Source organism: Branchiostoma belcheri, unplaced genomic scaffold (assembly GCF_001625305.1).
Source record: "Branchiostoma belcheri isolate BF01 breed outbred unplaced genomic scaffold, Haploidv18h27 scaffold11, whole genome shotgun sequence".
Taxonomy (NCBI): domain Eukaryota; kingdom Metazoa; phylum Chordata; class Leptocardii; order Amphioxiformes; family Branchiostomatidae; genus Branchiostoma; species Branchiostoma belcheri.
Window position 1 is genome coordinate 653,908 of NW_017802491.1, and position 20,929 is coordinate 674,836.

Below are 20,929 nucleotides of genomic sequence, written 5' to 3' on the forward strand. Positions count from 1 at the left end.
GCCTAACCTTCTGCTTGGAGAGTCCAAAATAAAGAACTCTGCTACCACTACTTATCGCATGGTGGCGCTGTAGTGCGGTGTAGCTGTAGCAGAGTTCGTCAGGTCCTGACGCTGGCCGCTGGAAAGCGTCTAATCTTAATTGTAGAAAAAACCTTTCAAAAATATGAGGTCGTTGTGATTATGATAAAAGAAGACGATGATGAGAAGAATAACCGAAGCTAGGTATTTATTTTCATCTGAGTACTCGATATCATTATACTGTTAAGGAAATAAGTATAAAGTGCCTTTGCATGAGACCTGCCATGGATTCGAATTCAAGATCCTGAGCCACCAACCTATTAGTACTAGTAACTACAAGGATGCGTGAAACCGCATCATGGCTCAAAGGTCTACTAAAAAGTGACACACGTTCAATTTCTGCCGCCAAGACAACAGGCTCGTTTTGGAAGCAACTCCCGGCGAATTTTTTTTCCCTAACTAGTTTCATACTTCCGGCGAGAGAGTTTCTCACCTGTGTGCGTTTCCTGTCATCAGATGAACGGTCCCCTAAAACAACAGTCCGGCGTTCTTCACTTGTGTGAGTTTTACGCTGGCTCCAAATGTTTCCTGTCATTAACTGAACAGCCCCTCAAAGCAGATAGATCAAAACAGTTCTGTGGGATAATTTCTCACCTGTGTGAGTTTTACGCTGACTTCAAGCGCTTGCGATTTTAAAACGTACTGTCCTCCTAGAGGCGCTGACCGCAACAGCTTGCTATCGTGGAAGTCACCGTGACAAAGTCCCGCCTAACTCTTTTATCCGCTCGGTTCTCTGCCGTTAACCAGTGCGGTAAGCAGCGAGTAACCACCAGTCGCCTGCACGCCCCATCCGGAACGCCGCGGCTTCACCCCACTGCGCGTCTGCACCGGAGTGAAAGCAGACGGGTGCAAGATCAAGAGGAGGGATTGAGCTGAACGCCGGGAGAAGCCCCAGTGTGGTCCGCGGGCGTGGGTGCAGTATTGCCGCGGGACACAGCCGCGTGGTCCGAAGGCGTGGGTGCAGCCTCTTTTCGGAGAACACAAATCTACTATAGGCTGCACTATTGATGTCTATAATGCCAGACAACAAGGTTTAAAGCCGCTTCGGAAAAAAGAAAAGAAGAAACCATCTCCGTTGCCAAGCGAGCGGGAAACATCTCAGAGGGAAGACTTATTGGGAGGTTTATAAAGTGTCTTTCCATCCAGCTGTGGATTGAAAACGGTGGCATCACGCCTGCAAGCGTAGTGACCGTGCTTACGGAGTTAGCAGGGGGCAGCGGCAGGTTGCTCTGCGGGAGCAGGCGCATGGTACCCCGCTAAGAAACAAGACCAGAACGATAGGAGACTGGGAAAGAAGGGTAAACAACGTGGACCACGTCAGGCGCACACAGACCGTAGGCAGACCACGCAGGCTGACGCCGGACTGTCAGGCGCACACAGACCGTAGGTAGACCACGCTAGGTCGAGAACAGACCGTCAGACCACAGACCGGACCGAGACTCAGGTCGAGACCGAACTGCCAGGCGCACACAGACCACGCTAGGCCAAGACCAGACTGCAAGAGGCACACAGACCGTAGGCAGACCACTCTAGGTCGATACCGGACTGTCAGAGGCGCACAGTTGTCGGTATGGCTGCCGAGCCTCAGCAGTACACGCAGCGGCTGGTGGTGCTGGGCGCCGCGGGGGTCGGCAAGTCTGCCATCGTGGCCCAGTTCCTGTTCGAGACGTTCACCGAGAAGTACAAGAAGACGGTGGAGGAGCTCTACTGCACAGAGTACGACGTCTACGAGACCAAGGTGGGTGTCTGGGGTTGTTATAATTATTAGGAAGAATACCGCCACATCTGAGGGAATATGTTGACCACGTAGGAGACATATCATGACGAAAATGTTCACAGTAGATAAAGAGAAAAATAATCGGCGTAATCTATTTGCCATATGAACGAAAAGAGCTAAAATAGTTTTGGATACCAGGCTGATTTTATGTACTCCTAAAGGCTGCAACCGGCACTCATATCAACAAACTGTCGTCGTCATTATATTTTCATAGCCGCATCGGTAACGGGTACTGGGGGTGGAGATGGGAGTCAGCATCGTATCCTACACAAGACGGAAGTTGTGAAACTAAAGACCATCAGATTGTAGGATGATGGTTTCCGCATTACTCCCGACTTTGGAGGGTGGGGGGCGGAAGTCGTTCTGCTAACCACGTCGTCCTTATACCCCCGTCACATTGCGCGTAAATCGATCGGCCGACTAGTTGGCGACCTCTAAACGACATTTACGGCCGTAGTACGCCCGATGTTCCGTCGAGCATCGCGCGAATTTTCGGGATCGCCGGCGATTTTTTGGAGTCGGCCGAAGCTCGCTGACACGCGAAACGTGTTCTTAACATCAGCGACTAGTCGCCGGCGATTTTTGAGGTCGCAGAGCTCGTTTCCAGCTCGCGCGTACCTCGCCCGTAGCTCGTCCCTGTACGACCGAGAGTCGACCGATATTCGGGCGTACATCCCACGAGTGTCGGCCGTTCTTTGTCTTCAAAAATCGGGCGATGGTCGCTGAATACGGTCGACCCTCGCGCGAGCTTCGCGAAATATTCGGGAGACCCTCTTCCGTACCTCGCCCGACTTGCGCAACGTTTTTAAAATCGTGCGTGCTTCGAGCGATCTTCGTGCCAGTGTCGGACGAAGGTTCTACGAGCCTCGGTCGAGCTCCTGTGAAGTTATTATTTATTTGGCACCTGTGACATTTATTTCAGATTTTATTGACAGTATACTTTGTAAAGTTTGCAGGAGCAACGTCCCACTGATTGTTAACGTTATGTTTACGAGAAAGGATAAAAATAGATAAAATTGTCCTTTTTGTACTTTTGTTAAATCAACATTTGTTAACACTTTTGAAAAATTAAAAGGTTTTCACTATATAAAGTCAAATGCCTAGTCTAGATTTTGAACCCAACTGATTGAACGCAAATGAAATCCTTTACTCTTGTTCCTTTAGGAGGTTGTATAATAAATTGACTTTTACACTAACTGTCTTGTTCATTCTGGAATAAGGTTGACTTGTTTCTTATGGTGCCCACAAGAACGTCATGTGATAGAGAGATATTACTTACTAGTTGAAGTTTATATTGCATGGCTCTTTTTACCTCCGTCTACTTTGATGCCATTGAATGGATAATAAACTTGTTTACCGGAGGATTCATACTATTTTAGACAGAAGTAGATCTATAGAGGTTAAGTTTTAGAATAATATATCTTATTAGCTTTGTTCAGGTACACGTATACGTGTATAAAAAAGATTTTGATATAATGATAATCATTATGTTGTTGTACATTTTGGTTGAATGGTCTAGACATCGTGCGAACATCGATAGATCGTCGAACGTAACTCGGGCGACGTACGCCCGTGTGTCGAGCGAGCTTCGGCCGACTCCTGTCTGCTTAAGAAGGTGGTCGTTGTGTTAACCAGACGGTAGTGTAAATTTGTGGCTCTTGTGGTCGTATTTGAGTTGGATCTTTCACAGAATTCCTGTTTATATTTCTATTTATTCTGCCAGTCCGCTCCATTACTTTGCAAAAAAATATTACGGCAGGTCAAACATAAAAATTGGCCAAACTATTCATGTTTAGGTGGATACACTGGCCTTGCTTCATCTGCTTGCCATGTTATAGGGACTTCATTATCATAGATGTATTCCCAAGCGATCGCCCGAGCCTCGCACAATGTGACCACGAGGATTTTCAAGCCAAAAATACGCGCGATCGTCGGTCGATCTCAAAATCGGCCGATCTTTCGGCGATTGACAAATACGGCCGAAGCTCGTCGACAATGTGACGGGGGTATAAGGCACCTGATGTGATATAACGTTACCTCCTCCCACACAAATTTTCCCAACTACCTGCGTACTTCACTACACGGTGGGATCACATCGCTTTAAATTTTGCTTGTATTTTTGACTCAGATAGACATTTCCGTTCTAAAATTTCACGGACGCATCAAGCCTAATGTCGTATAGAACTATCAAAAGTCACATTTTATGGGAGGAGTGCTTAAATGTACCTCATCTAAATTTATAAACATCCTGTTCGGTACGGATGTTACAAAAGACCGCCTGACAGTCCAGATTAGCTTGGTCAGGTGTGTAAGGAAGTCCGCCCCACAATCAGGGCTGGTTTGTGTTTGGATGAGCACTTCCGTCCTGCATGAGCTGACCGAGATTACCGTAGGCGGGAATACCGGAAGGCGGGGGGAGGAAGCCGGTGTCCTCACAAATTGGCGAGTTCTGATCGGCCTTGAACTTGTAAGCACTTACCCTCTACGTGACCTCATTCTTACCGTAACCTGTTACCACAGACAAGCCGGTATGGTCTCTTCACCGAGTTCTTCTAAACGAAGCCAAGGTGGTATCAAGGTGGCGTTGTTTTCTTGTGTTTAGGTTCTTAGAATCTAATGGTTGTGGTTTTGAAACCCTGACAGGCCCCGTTGTGCTATAGAGAAAGGAATTTTACACCTATTTTCTCACTCGACTGAGGTGAAAATGAGATACTATAGCTAGCCTTTGTTAGGGACGTCTTGGATAGGACGTCACGTGTTTGAGGAGCCAATCACTTATAAAAAAAAGTGTAGGGGTCAAATTCTGTGTGAGTGAATCAAACCTTACAGCCCTTGCACAGTGTAAATGCGAAACAAACAAACAAACGCCACGTCGCCACTTAAAGGTCGCTCACCCCATCCCTTCTGTCCTACTTTCTGACATTTTGTAGAGGAAAAACACGCAGGAGAGCTGGAACATCAGTGGAAAACCGATTTTATTGCCCCCTTGTGACATCCCACTGCCGCGGTCAGTAACCTGTGTGGGCTTTCATATTCGGCCTCAACGGGGTTTCTTTAAGACCACTTGTCACAAACATCTTTTCAACTAAACCACGTCCCTTTGGACTGGAAGGTTGACTGTAGTACACAGCATGTTGTTACGAGTCGTAGTAGTCTCTGCTGTCATAGATCACCTACCGCTGTGTTTATTCTCTTCGTACCTCGACCTTTCTGGATTCTACTCAGTATCACCTGTCACACAACTGAACGGCAGTTTTGACATGGTAGACTTTATCTAAGATTAATCACGTTTCGAAACGTTTTGAAATGAAGCGCATTTATGTCCGAACCCGTTTTCCCTTTTCGAAATGGGTCACGATTGGGATGGGGCAGATTGTAGGATGGAGCACGGTTGGTACAGCATGCCTTTGGCTCTTTGATCCCTATTGATTCAAAGCAATTGGGCTGTTATCAACCAATAAAGCTACATACAGTTTTACAGTCGCAGAAAAGACAAGCACTTTCTCCTGTTCCCTGTAACGAACGATTTTCGGTTTGTGTAAACTGTACAGAGTCGGAGACGCTCCCGGGTTCCCGGAGGCTGCAGAGGTCGTCACCCCGCGGGTCGGTTTGCGGTTTCCCGGGCGCGGAATGCCCTCCCCGGCGTGTGATCGCCACAGTGTTTACAGACATAATGCCCTGGATAAAATCATATTTAGTATCTTAGCAACTACCTCAAAAAATATATTTTATAGTGCTGATAAAACAGAACGAATGACATCGTGGGAGATCTGGAAATATAACATGTTTTAACGCTCCTGAATTTGGACAGAAGACTTAACTATAAGTAATGGTTAAAATTTCTGAACTCTTAGTATCATTTCTACTTGCGTGCAAATTCTTAGATTATAAAGTACCTTCTTCCCCCGTTATTAAGCCTAAATATACATAAGATACCAGAATACCCCTACCCTACCCTCATGAATGGACTAGCCCGTGTAATTAGCGACGTGAATAGCCCTAAGCGTGTAACTCAACACCCGCAGTTCTTCTGTCAGCCGCCGTTCTTTGGTAACTAGAAACCAGCGACAACAAATGCAGGGTCTTTTGTGTGCAGATCGCAGCGCGCACAATGCACCTGTCTATCTCTCCCCAACAGGAATCAAAGCCTGCCTAGTCATCAACGGGCTCTGTGTTTGCAAAATCTCGGTCCACGACACACTATATACTCTTATTATTGGTTAGATTCTATGATTGTGCCTTTGTATGATCAAAAGGCTCGCTTACGCTATTTCAAAGACTCAATAAATATTTAGATACAACTAGCGCTGTTATTAATAATAATTTCTGCTTCTTCGGTAAACTATGCGCACGTTTAGCCTGTGATCTCCATTTGGGTTGAATTCAGACATCATTTCTTTGAACAATAATTGAGCGATGTACAAACAAAACAGTGGGTTATGTTTGCACATCGCGCTCCTAGTGTGATGCGGCACTCTGTGTGACAAGAGCTGCGAACTTGATAAATACGGCCATAAAAATAACGTCAATTAACAGCGCCGGCATATGGTAGGAAACCTTCTCCATGTTGTTACTATCTTTATAACCATCCCCATGACAACCGTTTCTGTAGCAACACAACACAACACCTGCCCCTCGCCAGGATTAGCGTGGAGACAGGAGAAACATGGAACTGAGATGGTGATGCTGTCCGTGGTGCTGAAACATCTGTTGCCGTTGTGAGAACCAGAAGTACGGCCTCCATTGTATCCAGAACTACGTGTATCTAGTCCTAATCCTGAATGAGTTAGAGTTAGGATCAGATACAGTTCGGGATAGTCTCCGCGAACGTATATTTGCTCCGGGCATGGTTCTGGATACGCTTGGACTATCCAGAACCGTGTCTGGGCATGGTTCTGGATAAAGCACGGTTCTGGATACAATGGCCTCGCAAGGAAAGGAAAAAATATCGTCCGAAACTCTGTGCACAAAGGATTCCATAAGGTTGCCATATGTTCCTGTCATACGGACTTAAACATTTCATCGAGGTGGCGGCTATCTAAAAGAATTAACTGAATGCCTTTGTGTTTTACTTTTCACAAGTGGCTGTACGTGCATTCTAGTCCATCACTGTCACGCCATTTGGCATTTTTAATGAATAACTAAGCCTCCACGGACCTTCTTAAAGGGTAATGGATGGTATAACGGCACATAAAGAGTCAGTAATTGGCCAGAGCGGTGAGCCTCAGTAAGGATAACATTTCCGCTGTGGAGAACTCAATGGTGATCACCCCCCTGTCAATTTATTTTCCATATTTTGTTAAATTTTACTATTTTGTAGCTCTTGTTGTTAATCCGGCCATTTTCCCACTGGGATAGAATTGTCCGGATCGAACCGAATTGATTCGCTTTGATTCGGCTCCGAGCCAGCTTCCAGCCAGACCGAGCCGAATCGAACCGGATCGAAGCCGGATCAAATCGAATCAATTCGGTTCGTTCAGCACAATTTTACCCTAGTAGGAAACGGGCCTGTAACTATAACACTAATCATGTCGGCAGGTTGCGTGTCGTGCCCAAACAGGTGGGCTCGGGGAAGGCGAACTCCCCGGAGGGAAAATGAAAAGCCTGTTTATTAGCGGGTATTACCCGCCCTGTTGGAGGTAATTTGTCGCTGATTGTCGCCGTTTCAGACTGTCGGCTTTAATTACCGACAACGCGGGGCGGCAGCCATCTTGTTATGTCAGAGAGCTACTGGATGTGAAACCGGAGCTGTTACTTAATATCCAAGTAGATGTTTGACGGGGGTCCCGTTTTCTGACTGCCATTCTTCTCTGAATCTGACAGCCATCCACACAACCGCCAGAGTAGTCTTGCTGTCAGGAAAGGGTGCGATGTGCCCAACATCTGCTTAGAGACTAGTTGCTCGATTTTGTGACCCATATTTGCATCCTTCTCCAAGTCCTAGTGTAGATAAGCCATGGCAAGAACAGCCATTATAGTAGGGGCTTGCTCGCATCTTACTATCAATAATTTCTTTTTTAATTGAATGTACAATTGTGTACGAACATTCGATGAGATATATTTCCCATGACAATTTGTATGTACGTGTGAGCATTGGAACCTGATGTACCACATAGACATTTTTTTTTAAAATGGCCATAAAACTGACTTCACTTTCTTGTTAACATGGAGGTTTCCCAACCAGTTTTTGTACCCGGTGGTTCCTTCATGCATAAAGAGTGAAGTTTAACGTTTTCAATAGAATAACCCCAACGGGCGTTCTCTTTACCTTCAACCCACGAACGTACAGATTCTAAACACTCTAAATCCTTCCCGTTCCACCATCCTGAAACTTAAAGTCAAGGATTTAACCTAGCCACGTCATTCTGGTGCTTTGCGGTGGCACACAGAGCCTTCTAATGTATTTTACGTAGGGATTTACTTAAGAAGAACCCCAAGGTGGGTTTTATTCGGGTATTTCCTGATATCTACCTTCAGCTTTCCCAAGTTCAAACAGTTTTTGCCCTAAAAGTGCATACATATTAAGTACAAGTTTGCGGCAAACTGCGTCAATGACAACACATACATACGTGGGTATGCATTCAGGGACTTACTTTAATGGATGTGCATCGAATAAAGCAAACTTTGGCCAAGAAAGAAATAAGAATACATGATTTAGTTCCTCAAACAAAGTTCTGTGTGCCTAAGTATATCAAACCATTCGTGATTACTTAAATCTAAAAAGTTTCAAAACTTCATTGTGACATCATCCTGACGTCATGTCTGTGGGTGGATAGTGTGATCTGAGATAAGAACAGAAGCTATAGACTAACAAACTCAGCGTACGTTACGTACGCGTGCGTGAACTTAACTTGATACCACAAGAGTTTCTTAAGAACCACAAGAGGCGCCTTCCCCAAATGTCTTCTTGCATCCGCCCACAATCTTTCCCCCTACAAACATTTTATATCCTTCTGTAGTCAGTGTTGGGTAGGCACGTGCGCTAAGTACGTCATCTGGTGACCGCAAGAACGCTTTTCACGACAGAAATTCCCCTGATCCCTCCATCTCCCGGCCAGTCCGAACAGCTGGTCCTTATGTCGCCAAACCCACTTGAGTCTCAAGGGTAAGCCTGCATCTAACTACGTCAATCGGCCGGCGGCAAGAACGTAACACTTTAGACGCTGCCTCCATATAGATTCCACGGAAATTCGATCCGCAAATAACTTCCAAACTCCTGCAGACGTGTCCACCGGACAATTAAAATCAATTACAAAACATCTGTGTCAATCTGGTTCCAAGCGTTTCACCGGTCAGACTTATCGGTCTTTGACGTCATGGTGACGTCATGATGACGTCACGCCCAGAGGGTGGGTGGTGTGATCTGGTCTGGCATGATTGAGAAGTGAGACATGATCTCACTTGGAGACAAAAATGTGTGGGTGACTAAACGTCTTTTAGCGTGAGGGCTGCTTCAAAGTGTGATTTATGATTAGACTGTGACATTACATGGTTACGATTCTTACGGTTTGGGTTAGCTTACACCTCCGCGTTCTTTGGTTGAGATGAATATGCGTACAGGTAGCTAGCTGCCGCCGCGCCGCGTGCATGCGAAGCTGGTGTGTTACGCCGAAGGACGGTTATACCGGCTATGCAGATACAGATGCAGGTAATGCGCAATATATATATCATATATACTTCACAAAGAGCTATCAACGTCAACGTGACCAGATGACATTCTAAGTGCAAGGTAACCATGTTAACACGGTGCCTATTTGATCCAAAACCAAAACATCTTAACACAACGAATAGACAGCCTAACTACTAGTCTAACGTTTAGAGTTTTCTTTATGCTTAAAGGACTTAATTCAGGGATATTCTCTCGCCATTAATGAGTAACATGGGAGGGAAAAAATACAACTTGAGTGCACGGCCGAATGGTGAACAACTGAGCTACACAGTCATCACCGATTGTGACCGATATTCATCACTAGCCTCTACCAGGCTTCGGGAGACGGTTGGAAAGAGTAAAACTTAAAGAGTAGAACTTGGCCAAATCATAGAGAGATAACATACCGAGGGAGTTGGTCCGCTAGAGAGTGTGGCATTCAGGTGCAGAAAAATGTACTCTCTAGCGGACCAACTCCCTCGGCATGTTATCTCTCTATTTGGCCAAGTTCTACTCTTTCCAGCCGTCTCCCGAAGCCTGGTAGAGGCTAATTCATCACACATCACTCAGCATATCAAGTGGAGGAACTTCCAGATGTGTTTGTAGGATTTATATATTGAGAACTCCCCTTGTTGGAGAAGCAAGCCCCAGAGGAACACACGAGAGTTGAACGACCGCCACCGACTGTCACCCCCAGCGCTCGTCCACGGTCACCCCCCGCTGCGGCATCACGCGAACGCGGATCTCTTCCTCAAAAACATCCGTTAATAGGTGCTTTAGCGGGCGAGATGGGAGAAGATTGCGCCGAAGGCACTTTCAGTAATTGCATTTAATGACGAGAAGCCAGATGCTCGGGAGATCTCATTGTCAAGAGCGCACTGGGTTGCGTGACACATGTGGTACACTCCAATGCCAAGTGTGTCCACCGTGTTTTCTTTCAATTTCTACCGCCCTGGTCATGATACACAAAGGATAAATCCATCAATCAATCAATCAATCATTCAAAAGTACATTCGCGCAATGTATGTAATGGGTACAATGTAAGAGATACTACTGGGATTTCATAAATGGTTTAACACATTCTAAACAGGGACTACATTCGTATCATGAGAAAATGGACGATGTAATCATAGAGGGGACGGCAGGAAAATATGAAGTAAACACTCAAATTAACGCGACTATTGTATGTATTACAACTCATGCTAGGGGTAGATTCTGCTGTATTTCTAAATATGACTAAATTTCTAATATTCTGGTAGACTATTGGAACAGAAAGGCAATGACTTAATAGCCATTCCTACAACTACGTTATTGTCGTTCGATCAGAACATTGGACAATATTACCGGAACTGAAAATGAGGTACAATCGTGCATGCAGAAATTGAGCACTATCTATAGCGTGCGGTCTTGTAATTGGGACAAAATGTAGCCAACAAGTCGCTGGAACGTCATGTTGAAACTCTCTTTATAGGCGCCATGTTTTCTACGACTTTGGTCGTATAGTTTGAAAGAAATTTACGTCAATACAAACGTACATATTGCTCGGGTAGCTGCAAATATCGGCCTGTTATCATCTCTCTACAGTAGAGCTACAGTATCTCAATGACAGTTCCCTATGTTCCTTACTACTACGAGGGTCCACAACACTTTTACACCTACAAAACTGTAATGTTTTTGATGTAGTTCAAACCTTCATTCACTGTACAGGTAGATTCTCGTAATTGATAGATCACCAACTTGTCTTGTTTGTACTTATTTTGGTTTTACATTTACAGGGTAATTATGCATATTATTTTGTCAATGTGTTTTACACTTATGAGTAGGAGGTGTTATATAAGCAACTTGTGCATTTTGCCCAATATCCAATAGATATATGTGAATAAAAAAATATCGACCTAGCTCTACAAATCACACGGTGGTCGAGAAGACCACCTGCCGTGTAGCTGCTGTAAATGTCCCATTGATGTCACCGACTCGAGCTCATCGGGAGAGCTGTTTTCCCTTATGTTCTCTTATGTTCTTCTTCAATGGCGTATGGCAGAACCGACATAGTACCGAGACATCAGAATAAAGATGGCGCCAGCGGCATATCTTAAACCTCTTGCATTATCCTGCTACGGCACTGGAAAATACTACCATTGTGCTATTGGGGCAAAGGGCACAAGATACATCACTGGCTATTATTTGAAAGAACAGCGTACAAAACAAGTATGTTTGTATACATGTTTTAAAAGTATGAGTGAATACTAACGATTTGTTTATTGATTCCATCAGACATCAAGGAACACAGGGAAGGATAATACTGTGGCGCCGCTCTCACAGACAAAAACATCGCCCCAGTCTGCATAATGCAATTATTCCATCAGCCCCCATCACAAAGAACGCCGCTGTTGTCGCGGAAGAAGATTGCCCTCGCGGCAATCATTCTCCCGGTGCAGGGGTGATAGAATCGGCAGCGGCGGGGTTTTCATTTGGCAAATAGCGACCCCGTGCCGCACGGCTAGTGGGAGGGGGTAATTGTGTGCCCCCATTTGCGCCACTCTAGAGTTACAAACGCATGTAATGCACTTAATAAAGGTAATTGTAGCTGTTTACGGCTGACTGCGTTGCAAGTATTGCTGTTCGCGACTGTTGGTGGTCCATCACCAAGACTCTTGCACCTGTGATGCAACGAATTTTATTTTGTACCGTTATATGATAATCGGCCTATATAAGCCTGTGACCAACACAACCACATGGTAACTCCGGCTAATGTTGCAGGAAACAGGAGTCATCAGAAAACGGTAGCAATTCTTCACCATTAAAAAACTTTTTCTGTTAATGTCCTACTTCTGTTTCCAGATTTGGTCTAGATTGCAGGGAACAAGAGTCATCAGAAAACGGTAGCAATTTTTCATCATTAAAAAACTTTCTCGGTTAGTGTCCTATTTCTGTTTCCAAATTTGGCGTTCAAATTTGGCCTAAATTTGCCCTCATTATGCCCTGTCATGGTATTCAACGTTAAACGCGACTGCCTGTTCTTAGTCTGTATCTTCGTGTTGCCGTAAAAGTCAGTTCCATGACTACGTTGTCGTGTTACTTGATGTCTTGTTGAAGTTATTACAAATGACCCCCAGACCAAAGTGAGGCAGGTATTTCGAGATGAATGGATCCTTGACGAGCTGAATGCTGTCTTAAAGTTCGCCTGTCCCAGCGGCGCTCCTGGGACCTTTTGGCGCGGCCAAGATAAGACGTTTATGAGCTCCAGTACCGGAAGCCTGCAGCTGAATTCGTCACGGCGAGATGGAAACCGTGGCTGCTTTTTACAGCATAGCTCGGGATAGACTGAGTCTGTCGTCAGATTAAGAATTTGACAACTCCATAGTATAGGAAGAGATGTTTTATATGAATTTAAGGCAACAGAGTTAAAGGGTTGATTTGAAGGAGCGACAAAGTCAAGCGTTCAGAGATGGTCACTTGACCCCTATCATTTGTTTCGTTGTGATTGTCAACCCCAGCACGCATGTCGTTGCGAAAAATAGAAAGAAACGCTAAAGGTGTAGCGAGAAGACCTAGGGAAATAAATGTATGGTATTACCCACCATGTATAGCGTCCATGTGGCCTTATTACCACCAGGCAGGGTACATCCGGCAATTTCATATATCTCCTTTCTGTGAGGCGGAGCGGAAATGAACCACTGCTTTCATCGACCCGCATTACTTTGGTCTTTCGGCCTTTGGTATATTGTTGTCCGGAGTAGTGATTGACATACATGTGGATCTTGATGTTTTCGTCTTAGCGCCCAGTCGTCGAACGATCGCATTCTTGGGATAGTCGTCCTGCAAAATTCAGCTGCTTTGTTACTGCAAAAGCTGTCTTAGGCGCCATTCCTAGCTACTCGCGTAAAATTGTCCGGATCGAGCTGAATTGATTCGCGACCGGATCGAGCCGGGTCAAAGCCGAATCGAAGCCGGATCAAAGCGAATTAATTCGGCTCGATCCGCGGACAATTTTATATCCTTGTGGAAATGGGGCCATAGACTACTTTTGTCCGTAGTTGGTTCTGTCGCAGCGTGATAGATTCTACTGCATCAAAATTTGTACGACGACCTGCGGTGAATGAATATATGTGACCGCACCATTAGCAAGGAAGGGTCGCGTGTTACATGCGAAATGCGGTAGTTAATGTGGTCTTAGCGGGAGTACGGAGATGCATGCATTGACGTGTTGGTGTTCTCTTACCAATGCCGGCATCTTTGAAGTGACGACAGTCGCTTGAAACACCATATTTCATAAACCGTGTTGAGCAAATGTATTGTGATTCATTACTTTCCACAAATATTAGCTTAACCTGACTGTAGGTTGAGTTGGTAATGAGGACGTGCGCTGGATTGATGGTGGCGATTAATTCTGGAGTAATGTGTTAAACTAAAGCTCACCAGCAGGTAAACACACGGCAAAGTGGAAGAGCCAACAGTTATCGTTAAAAGGCGTGTAAACTTAATCACAGCAAGGATACTATGGGCCTTAAAACGCTTCTACATATATCAATAGTGCCCCTTAGCCAATGTCTTGGTATGAGGAACAGATCCACTGGAACAAAGGTAAAGGGCGTAATAGTGAGAGGATGGGCTCATAGTGAAAGTCGTAATATTGGGCTATAGATCATCAAAAGAATAATAATATTTCCAGTAAAAGACACGTAAAAGTAGTCCATTAGGAAAGAGACTGTAAACAAGCTGCTAACGTTACCAAATTTCCCCAAAATATCGAGAGTTGGCAGAAAGGACAGGCCTCAACGAATCATGTAAATTCTATGTTGTTCTCAATAAGAATCAGCGAAACCAGAATACGTCCCGTTATATCCAATGTATGTACGAGCGTCAAGTTATCAGCGACAGACCGTGACTGAAAATGACTTTAGAGAAGACCTCAAATATTGATTTGTACAGATCCTTTGTCTTGTGTAACAAATGAAATGAGTAAAGGGCTCGGAGAAATGCAGATTTGTACAGTCTGATGTGGCGCCTGACCTGATGGGATATTTAAAACGGCGACTTACCGGCACCCGGCTGTATTGAGAAATCCTCTGTTGGACGGAAACTGATAGCTGTGACAGTTTTCGTCAAGGAGAAGAAATAAGAGGACCAGAAGGTGATATGTTGTCAAAAAATACAGCTCGTCAAGATAGCCAAGGAGAGACTATGTGTTAAAGTAACCCACGATGGTTGTATCTCATATTTCTCATACAATTGAACACTGAGAGCATCCACGGGATAGTCGGGAGTGTACCGTAAAATCAGACTGTCTTAGATTCTTGTCAGCGGCGTCGGTTCAGTCACAGCCGGTACGACATCAACATCGCACGGCGACCTATGATGAGTGTAACCGCGCCGTACGAGTTTACGGCATGCACGAGAGACTTGCAGGCCTTGAAACAAGACGATGCCGCTGCCCGGAGCATGCAACTGTTCCATAAATCAGGCGGGGAAAGAGCAAATAGAGAGCCCGAAGATTGGTGCTAAGCGCCCCGTGAGCTGCAAGGATTATCAATGCTCCACAGAGCATGCATTTACGTGACCTGAGTCTAGTTATCGTGATTTGTGATGTGTTGGGCAGACTGTAAAGATGGTGTAACTTTCGCTTTTGATTGATTCGTGTGATGTCGTGTGGGCTTTGCTCTGTATATACGTACATTTGTACATCTGACAAGAGGAATGCAATCTCAACCAATCTCTCCAACGGCTTTATTCCAGATAACTATGTGATACTAGCTTGGTATAAGGACTGGAAAGGATCTTCGATTTTGTAATAGATGAGCTTACTGGTACCACTAGACTATTGCGTGTATTCGACATTTTGCTGTTACGCTTTGCAAGCTAGGGGGCGCTTTCTCGCGGACTGACTGACTTTAGTCGCTCTGACACATAAATGAACAGACTGAGGATTGTCCACTGAATAATTTTGTAAATGATTGTCATTTGTTCTTACTTGCGATCTCGTCCTTCTGCGAAGTCAAAACCTGCCGTGTAATAAATTAAATCCAAATTACTTTTCTTTCGTTGAGCTCCCGCTTGAACCAAACGTGAAAGCATTCGATATGCGCCATCCCTCTCTGTCCTCCATCAGAGACCGAATTTCCTCTACTTCAGTTAAGCTGGTGTCTGATATGAGGTTGTCGATGTAGTTAAATCCTAGGTCTCACTCGACTTCTTTGGCCTTTAGTGGGTTTCCAAAGGACAAGCCTGGATGCTACAATGTCAGGATGTCTGATGCAGTGTGCAGCTAGTTTCATTCTGCGAGTTTTGATTTTATAAAGCAAATCCTGATATTACTGCTCGTTGGGGAATTTTTGCTCTCAGGAGATGTTCAGACACATACGGGGTATCTTTGTAATAATTTAAAGGGCAGAAAAATAATTACCGCTGGAGAAGGCACGCGGAGATGCATGTGCCGGGCACACGCGCGTATCGACCGGCAGGGAGGGAGTTTCTCCCCTCCATCTGTTTTTGTCTCCACCAACCGGGACTTGACATTTCTCGTGATACCCAGAAAATGAACTTTGAATTGGGGGAGGTCCCTGCAACGCCTGCAACAACATGAGTAGTACAGTAGGAGGCGTAAGAAAATAAGGAGTGTCCTTTAAAAGTCACGGGGGGGGGGGCATCGGGGTGAGTTTGGTGTCAGCATAAAATATCTATTCATCTTCTACGCTAAATCATACCCTACATTGCTGATACAGTAACACCTATGTCCTACTTTCTTGGATGTATGAAAACTAATTTCAGACATTTTTTTGTTCTCGTTCCCAAGGTCCGTCTGGACATTCTGGACACGAGCGGTTCGTTTGAATTTCCCGCCATGCGGAAACTGTCAATCACCAACGCCAACGCCTACCTCCTGGTGTACGCCATCGACAACCCGCAGTCCTTCGAGGAAATCAAGAACATCAGACAGGTATGTGTGTTCGCGTGTTATCACATGTCAATCACGTGTCAGCCACGTGTCTGTCACGAATGCTCATGCCCTGCCGGTGTTGAGCCAAATCTTTGAGCTGTCACATACTTGAGAGGTCAGGCGTTCAAGGCAAGGGTTAGGGTTAGGGTTGGGATCATTGTTCAGAGCTAGGGTTAGACTTACGATTGGGGTTAGGTTAGGTTTAGTCTCCCACATCATGACTAAACCCCTCCCACCCCTTGTCTCAGGTATAATGGAACCCCCCAAGTAGTGTCGGAGTCATGTATTTGGCAGGATCATGTATCTGGCTTGACGCCGGGGATGTGACATTGATCAGTTGGCTCTGAAATCTGATACGAATGTTGCACACTCGTCATTCTCCTATTTTGAAACATGATACCATTTGATGTGGCAACACATTAACCCCGCCCCCCTCCCCCTCATTCCACAGGAGATCATCGACATTCGCGGCGAGGCGGGCATGGCCAAGCTGCCGGTGGTGGTGGTGGGCAACAAGTGCGACCTGGAGGACAAGCGGCAGGTGCCCAAGGAGGACGCCGAGCTGGTGGTGGAACTGGCCTGGCAACACGTCTTCTTGGAGTCGTCCGCCAAGGAGAGGACCAACGTCGTCAACATCTTCAAGCAGCTGCTGCACCAGGCGCACATCCCGTGTCACCTGTCCCCCGCACTGCGCAGGCGCAGGGCCTCGCTCCCCGTCACGCCCAGCACCAACGGTCACGTGCCTCACGGCAAGGACGAGGAGAAGCCGAGCATGCGCAGACAGAACACTAGAAGAAGAAGCTCTTGCAAAGTCCAGTAGCTATGGCAACGGGATCTTGTCCTGGACAGTTGAAGTTTTAGAATCAGCTCACGGACAGAACAGAAGCTGTTGATTGGATGAGGGAACATGGTGAAGCTTGGAGCATCGCATATCAATACTATCTTAAAACAATCACTTTTTTAAATGTTTGAACGTGCAGTGGGAATGTGACAATTCTACTATATCCTGTCCGTGTATAGTCAAATGTTAGTCGTCGTTATGTACGCACATAGCCCAGTACACACTGCCCAGATACAGAAAGAAATGACTTCGTTCACCAGCATCTGGTCATAACGCGAACTTATGAAACCCTCCCATGGGGGCGTTAGACTTTGTAACGGGGCTTCTGTGACGCAGTGACGTGACAATGACGAAGATTTGGAGTGTGGAGGTTTGTATTCAACAAAGCACGGATACAGTAGGTTAGGGCCAGGTTCTATACGTTGCAAGACGCATATATAGTCGGTTCTTGGGGACAATTTAAAAGTTTTGAAGGGTGCCTCGAATGTGGCGCCAGTGTGTGCAGAGGTCTTAATGCCATCTCTGATGTATATGATCTATATCTATTGAGACACAGCAATAAACCAGCACAAAATCAGTGTTATGATTATGATGAAATATTAATGAAATCATCAGACGAGGAAAATTACGCACTCCAGTATAAGGCTGTATATAAACGCCCAAGCTCGTTTTAGTCTGAACTCCGATGTGAGTATGGTTCCTATGGGAATTGAGTGCTTCTGAAGATACTTCGAAACTAGCTGGATCATAAGGTAAATGCCAAACGATGAACAGCTACGCTGTAGGCATGTTTGGATTAAGTGTTTTATATGTACGGGTGACTTGGGCGTAGGAGTAATTGTTATGTTATCAACGAGACGGTCTTTGAAGTTGTGAAAGTCTGTTTTAATGGTATGTAGATGTCGAGCTGTGCGTGTATAAAATTGTATTGATCAGATTTTGTAGTTTTGTACTCAAGGCCATAGTTTTACTGTATACTCAGCATTGGGAAATTCGTTCAGTACGGAAAAATTGCGCCATTTTCGTTAGATTTTGCACCACCCACTTTCTTGTGGGTGGAAAAGACTGGATAATATTTCACATAACAGATCGTTGAAACGGAAAAGAACCAGTGGGCTGTTGGAAAATAGTAGAAATGAGGGAAATAGACTGACTAACATACAACAGAAGTTAGTCAACCATAGGATCGGAGTACACTTTGCAAGTGTTAAGGGTCCTCTGGTTTAATATTTAGGCCATTTTCCATTTTGTATTGTTTTCCAGCAGCCCTTGGAGTCTGATAGAGACTAGAGATAATAAACTGTTTGACAAGTGATGAAGTGACCGGGCCGGTGGAAAATGTGGACTTCAAAATCCATGTTTAAGCAATAGAACAAAAAGTACCAAGTATCTTGCAAATGTTACTACACCTAACGGCGACGTGTCAGTTATGTAATGACTTGTGCTGTGGACGTCACTGCTGCTGTAATACCTGTAACTTCATATAGTCTCCACCAGACAGACAGACTTGATGATTATAGAACAAGCAAAAAATTGGCCGAAAGGGGTGTATAATTTGACAGAGTAGTTGGTCTGCCTGGGTAAAAGTGTGGCTGGGTACCTGACACCTCAGGCAAATTGTTTACCCCTATTGGCCAGTTTTTAGCGTTGTCTAAACAACCACAGGAGTGTTGTGGACTGTAGTAGCTGCTTCCTGTGCCCCGCACACCTTTACATACCGCATACCTGTGACAAGAAATAACTTCCAAATGCCTTACCCGTAACGAAGCCGAAATAATGACAGAAACCGCCTTTGCGTATAAACTAATTGTCCTTATTCGCAAGACGCTGTTCCTGGTCTTAGACGGTTGAGGATGTCTGGTTAGGGGGCAGTCGAAAGATATGGACATGGAGCGCTTCTTGAGTTCTTCAAGCAGAAGCTACAAGGATCGGCAGTAAGTAGAGTTAAAAGAGTCAAAATCAGTCGGTTTTAAGACTCAAGATGCACGTTGCAAGCCCACCTTGGTAGTCAAGTAGACTCTGTCGCTAACTGTTGACGATCTATATACCTTTTTTTGGACCTAAGACAGTTTTTTGTTGAGCACGTGTACACGCAAAGGCGGTTGCTGGCCATATAGCTGTAAATAAGGCAGAAACGTACATCCGTACCCTTTGACTGACGAGCGTTGTGTTGTACAGTTATGTATTGTAGGAAAACTAGAACGAAGACTTGTCAGTGTGCAATATGCGGCCCACAGATACTTAAGATGTAAGAAGAGCATGGCCTTTCCTGCCATGGAAATTTGTACCCAATAACATTTTGTACCTTTCTGTGTTTTGATGTTTGAATATACGAGAAATAAACGTTATCAACGGTTAACGCCTGTTGTAGTGTGAGAGATCATTTTAACTACCAAATTAACTACCATATACTATGAACAAATATATACGAGACTATGGCCCATTTACCACCAGGATAAGATTATCCGGATCGAGCCGAATCGATTCGCTTTGGTCCGGCTTCGAGTGGGATCAAACCGAACCAATTCGGCTCGATCCAGACAATTCTATCCTGGTGGAAAAGGGGGCTAAGTGTACAAGTAACGCTCCAGATTTAAAGCGCTGCGGCCTGTCATGCTCATCCCTGGGAGTTCTTTGAAGTTATAACAAGCGCCAATTAGTGTGAAATAATCAGCAGCGGGGTAATTACGGCAGCTTTTGTGATGGATGTGGTCCCACAGCTCATCAATTCTCCCTCATTATTTCCCCACATGTCAAACTGACAACACCATTTATTTGCCACAGTTTTATCTTTCGTGCTTTCGTGTTTCCTGATATGTCAATCTTATCGTCGACACAAAAATGAAGAATTAATATATGTGACTGTGTGTCTACAGTCGTGCCTGGAGAATAGCCTTCTGATTGCCATTGTTTATGCTAATTCCCATAATCAGTAGTGCACTCGCTCTTCTCAAATTTGGCGACAGAGATAATCTTTCTTTTAAATCGTATCTGTGCTAGTTCATGCACAACCCCATCCACCTATAATAGAACGTCCCAGGAATCAGGCAGGATGTGCAGTTAATTCTTACATTGGCAACAAAATCACCAAAAATTAAGCGTGGTAAGTTTGCTGTGGAAAATATCACTTTTTAAACCACAAATTAACGTAAGTAACTCGCTGACTACGCTACTGAGTTTAAATATGAATAATACGAAATATATTTTGTAAAATATCTGAAAGCACAGAAGACCGACGCTTTTCAAGCTGGCTGAGTTTTCGGAACGTTTCAACCGTTATTATGATTTTGGGCAAAAGTGACTTCCAAACTACATGTATCAGTCAGCCTGGCGCCACTATAACTCATGTTACAAACTAGTTTCCAAGTTCAAGTTAAAAACACATAAAAATATGCAGTCACAATTGTGTACTATTCAATAGACTGCGCTATTTTTGTACAATTTAATTGCACGTACATCGCCAGAAAATGGTAAACAACGCGTACGTAAGATCACTTCAGATTGACACTTAATCTAGAAGAATACCAGCGGTGTCCAAACCACTTGCCTCGCAATTATGCCAATTTGACTCCTTCACAATAGATGCCTCACCAACTGCTGATGTTATTCCCGTAGAAGCCGCCAACACATCACCGAGCAATAAAGAAA

The 20,929-nt window shown here is 44.8% G+C and overlaps 1 protein-coding gene across 1 annotated transcript; it reads left to right on the forward strand.

Moving 5' to 3' along the window:
• Window positions 1–662: 662 nt before the first annotated feature.
• On the forward strand, window positions 663–18,606 carry LOC109483795 (ras-related protein Rap-2a-like). Its single transcript, XM_019786913.1, has 3 exons — window positions 663–1,816; window positions 16,297–16,440; window positions 16,892–18,606. Exons 1-3 carry the CDS (start codon window positions 1,649–1,651, stop codon window positions 17,258–17,260), a joined length of 681 nt encoding a protein of 226 aa, XP_019642472.1. The 5' UTR covers window positions 663–1,648; the 3' UTR covers window positions 17,261–18,606.
• The last annotated feature ends 2,323 nt before the right edge of the window (window positions 18,607–20,929 follow it).

Excerpts from the sequence above, each read along its gene's own strand:
- LOC109483795 (XM_019786913.1), top strand. The coding sequence starts at position 1,649 with ATGGCTGCCGAGCCTCAGCAGTACACGCAGCGGCTGGTGGTGCTGGGC. Across the intron at positions 1,817-16,296 it reads ACGACGTCTACGAGACCAAG|GTCCGTCTGGACATTCTGGA; the intron begins GTGGGTGTCTGG and ends CTCGTTCCCAAG. Across the intron at positions 16,441-16,891 it reads AAATCAAGAACATCAGACAG|GAGATCATCGACATTCGCGG; the intron begins GTATGTGTGTTC and ends CTCATTCCACAG.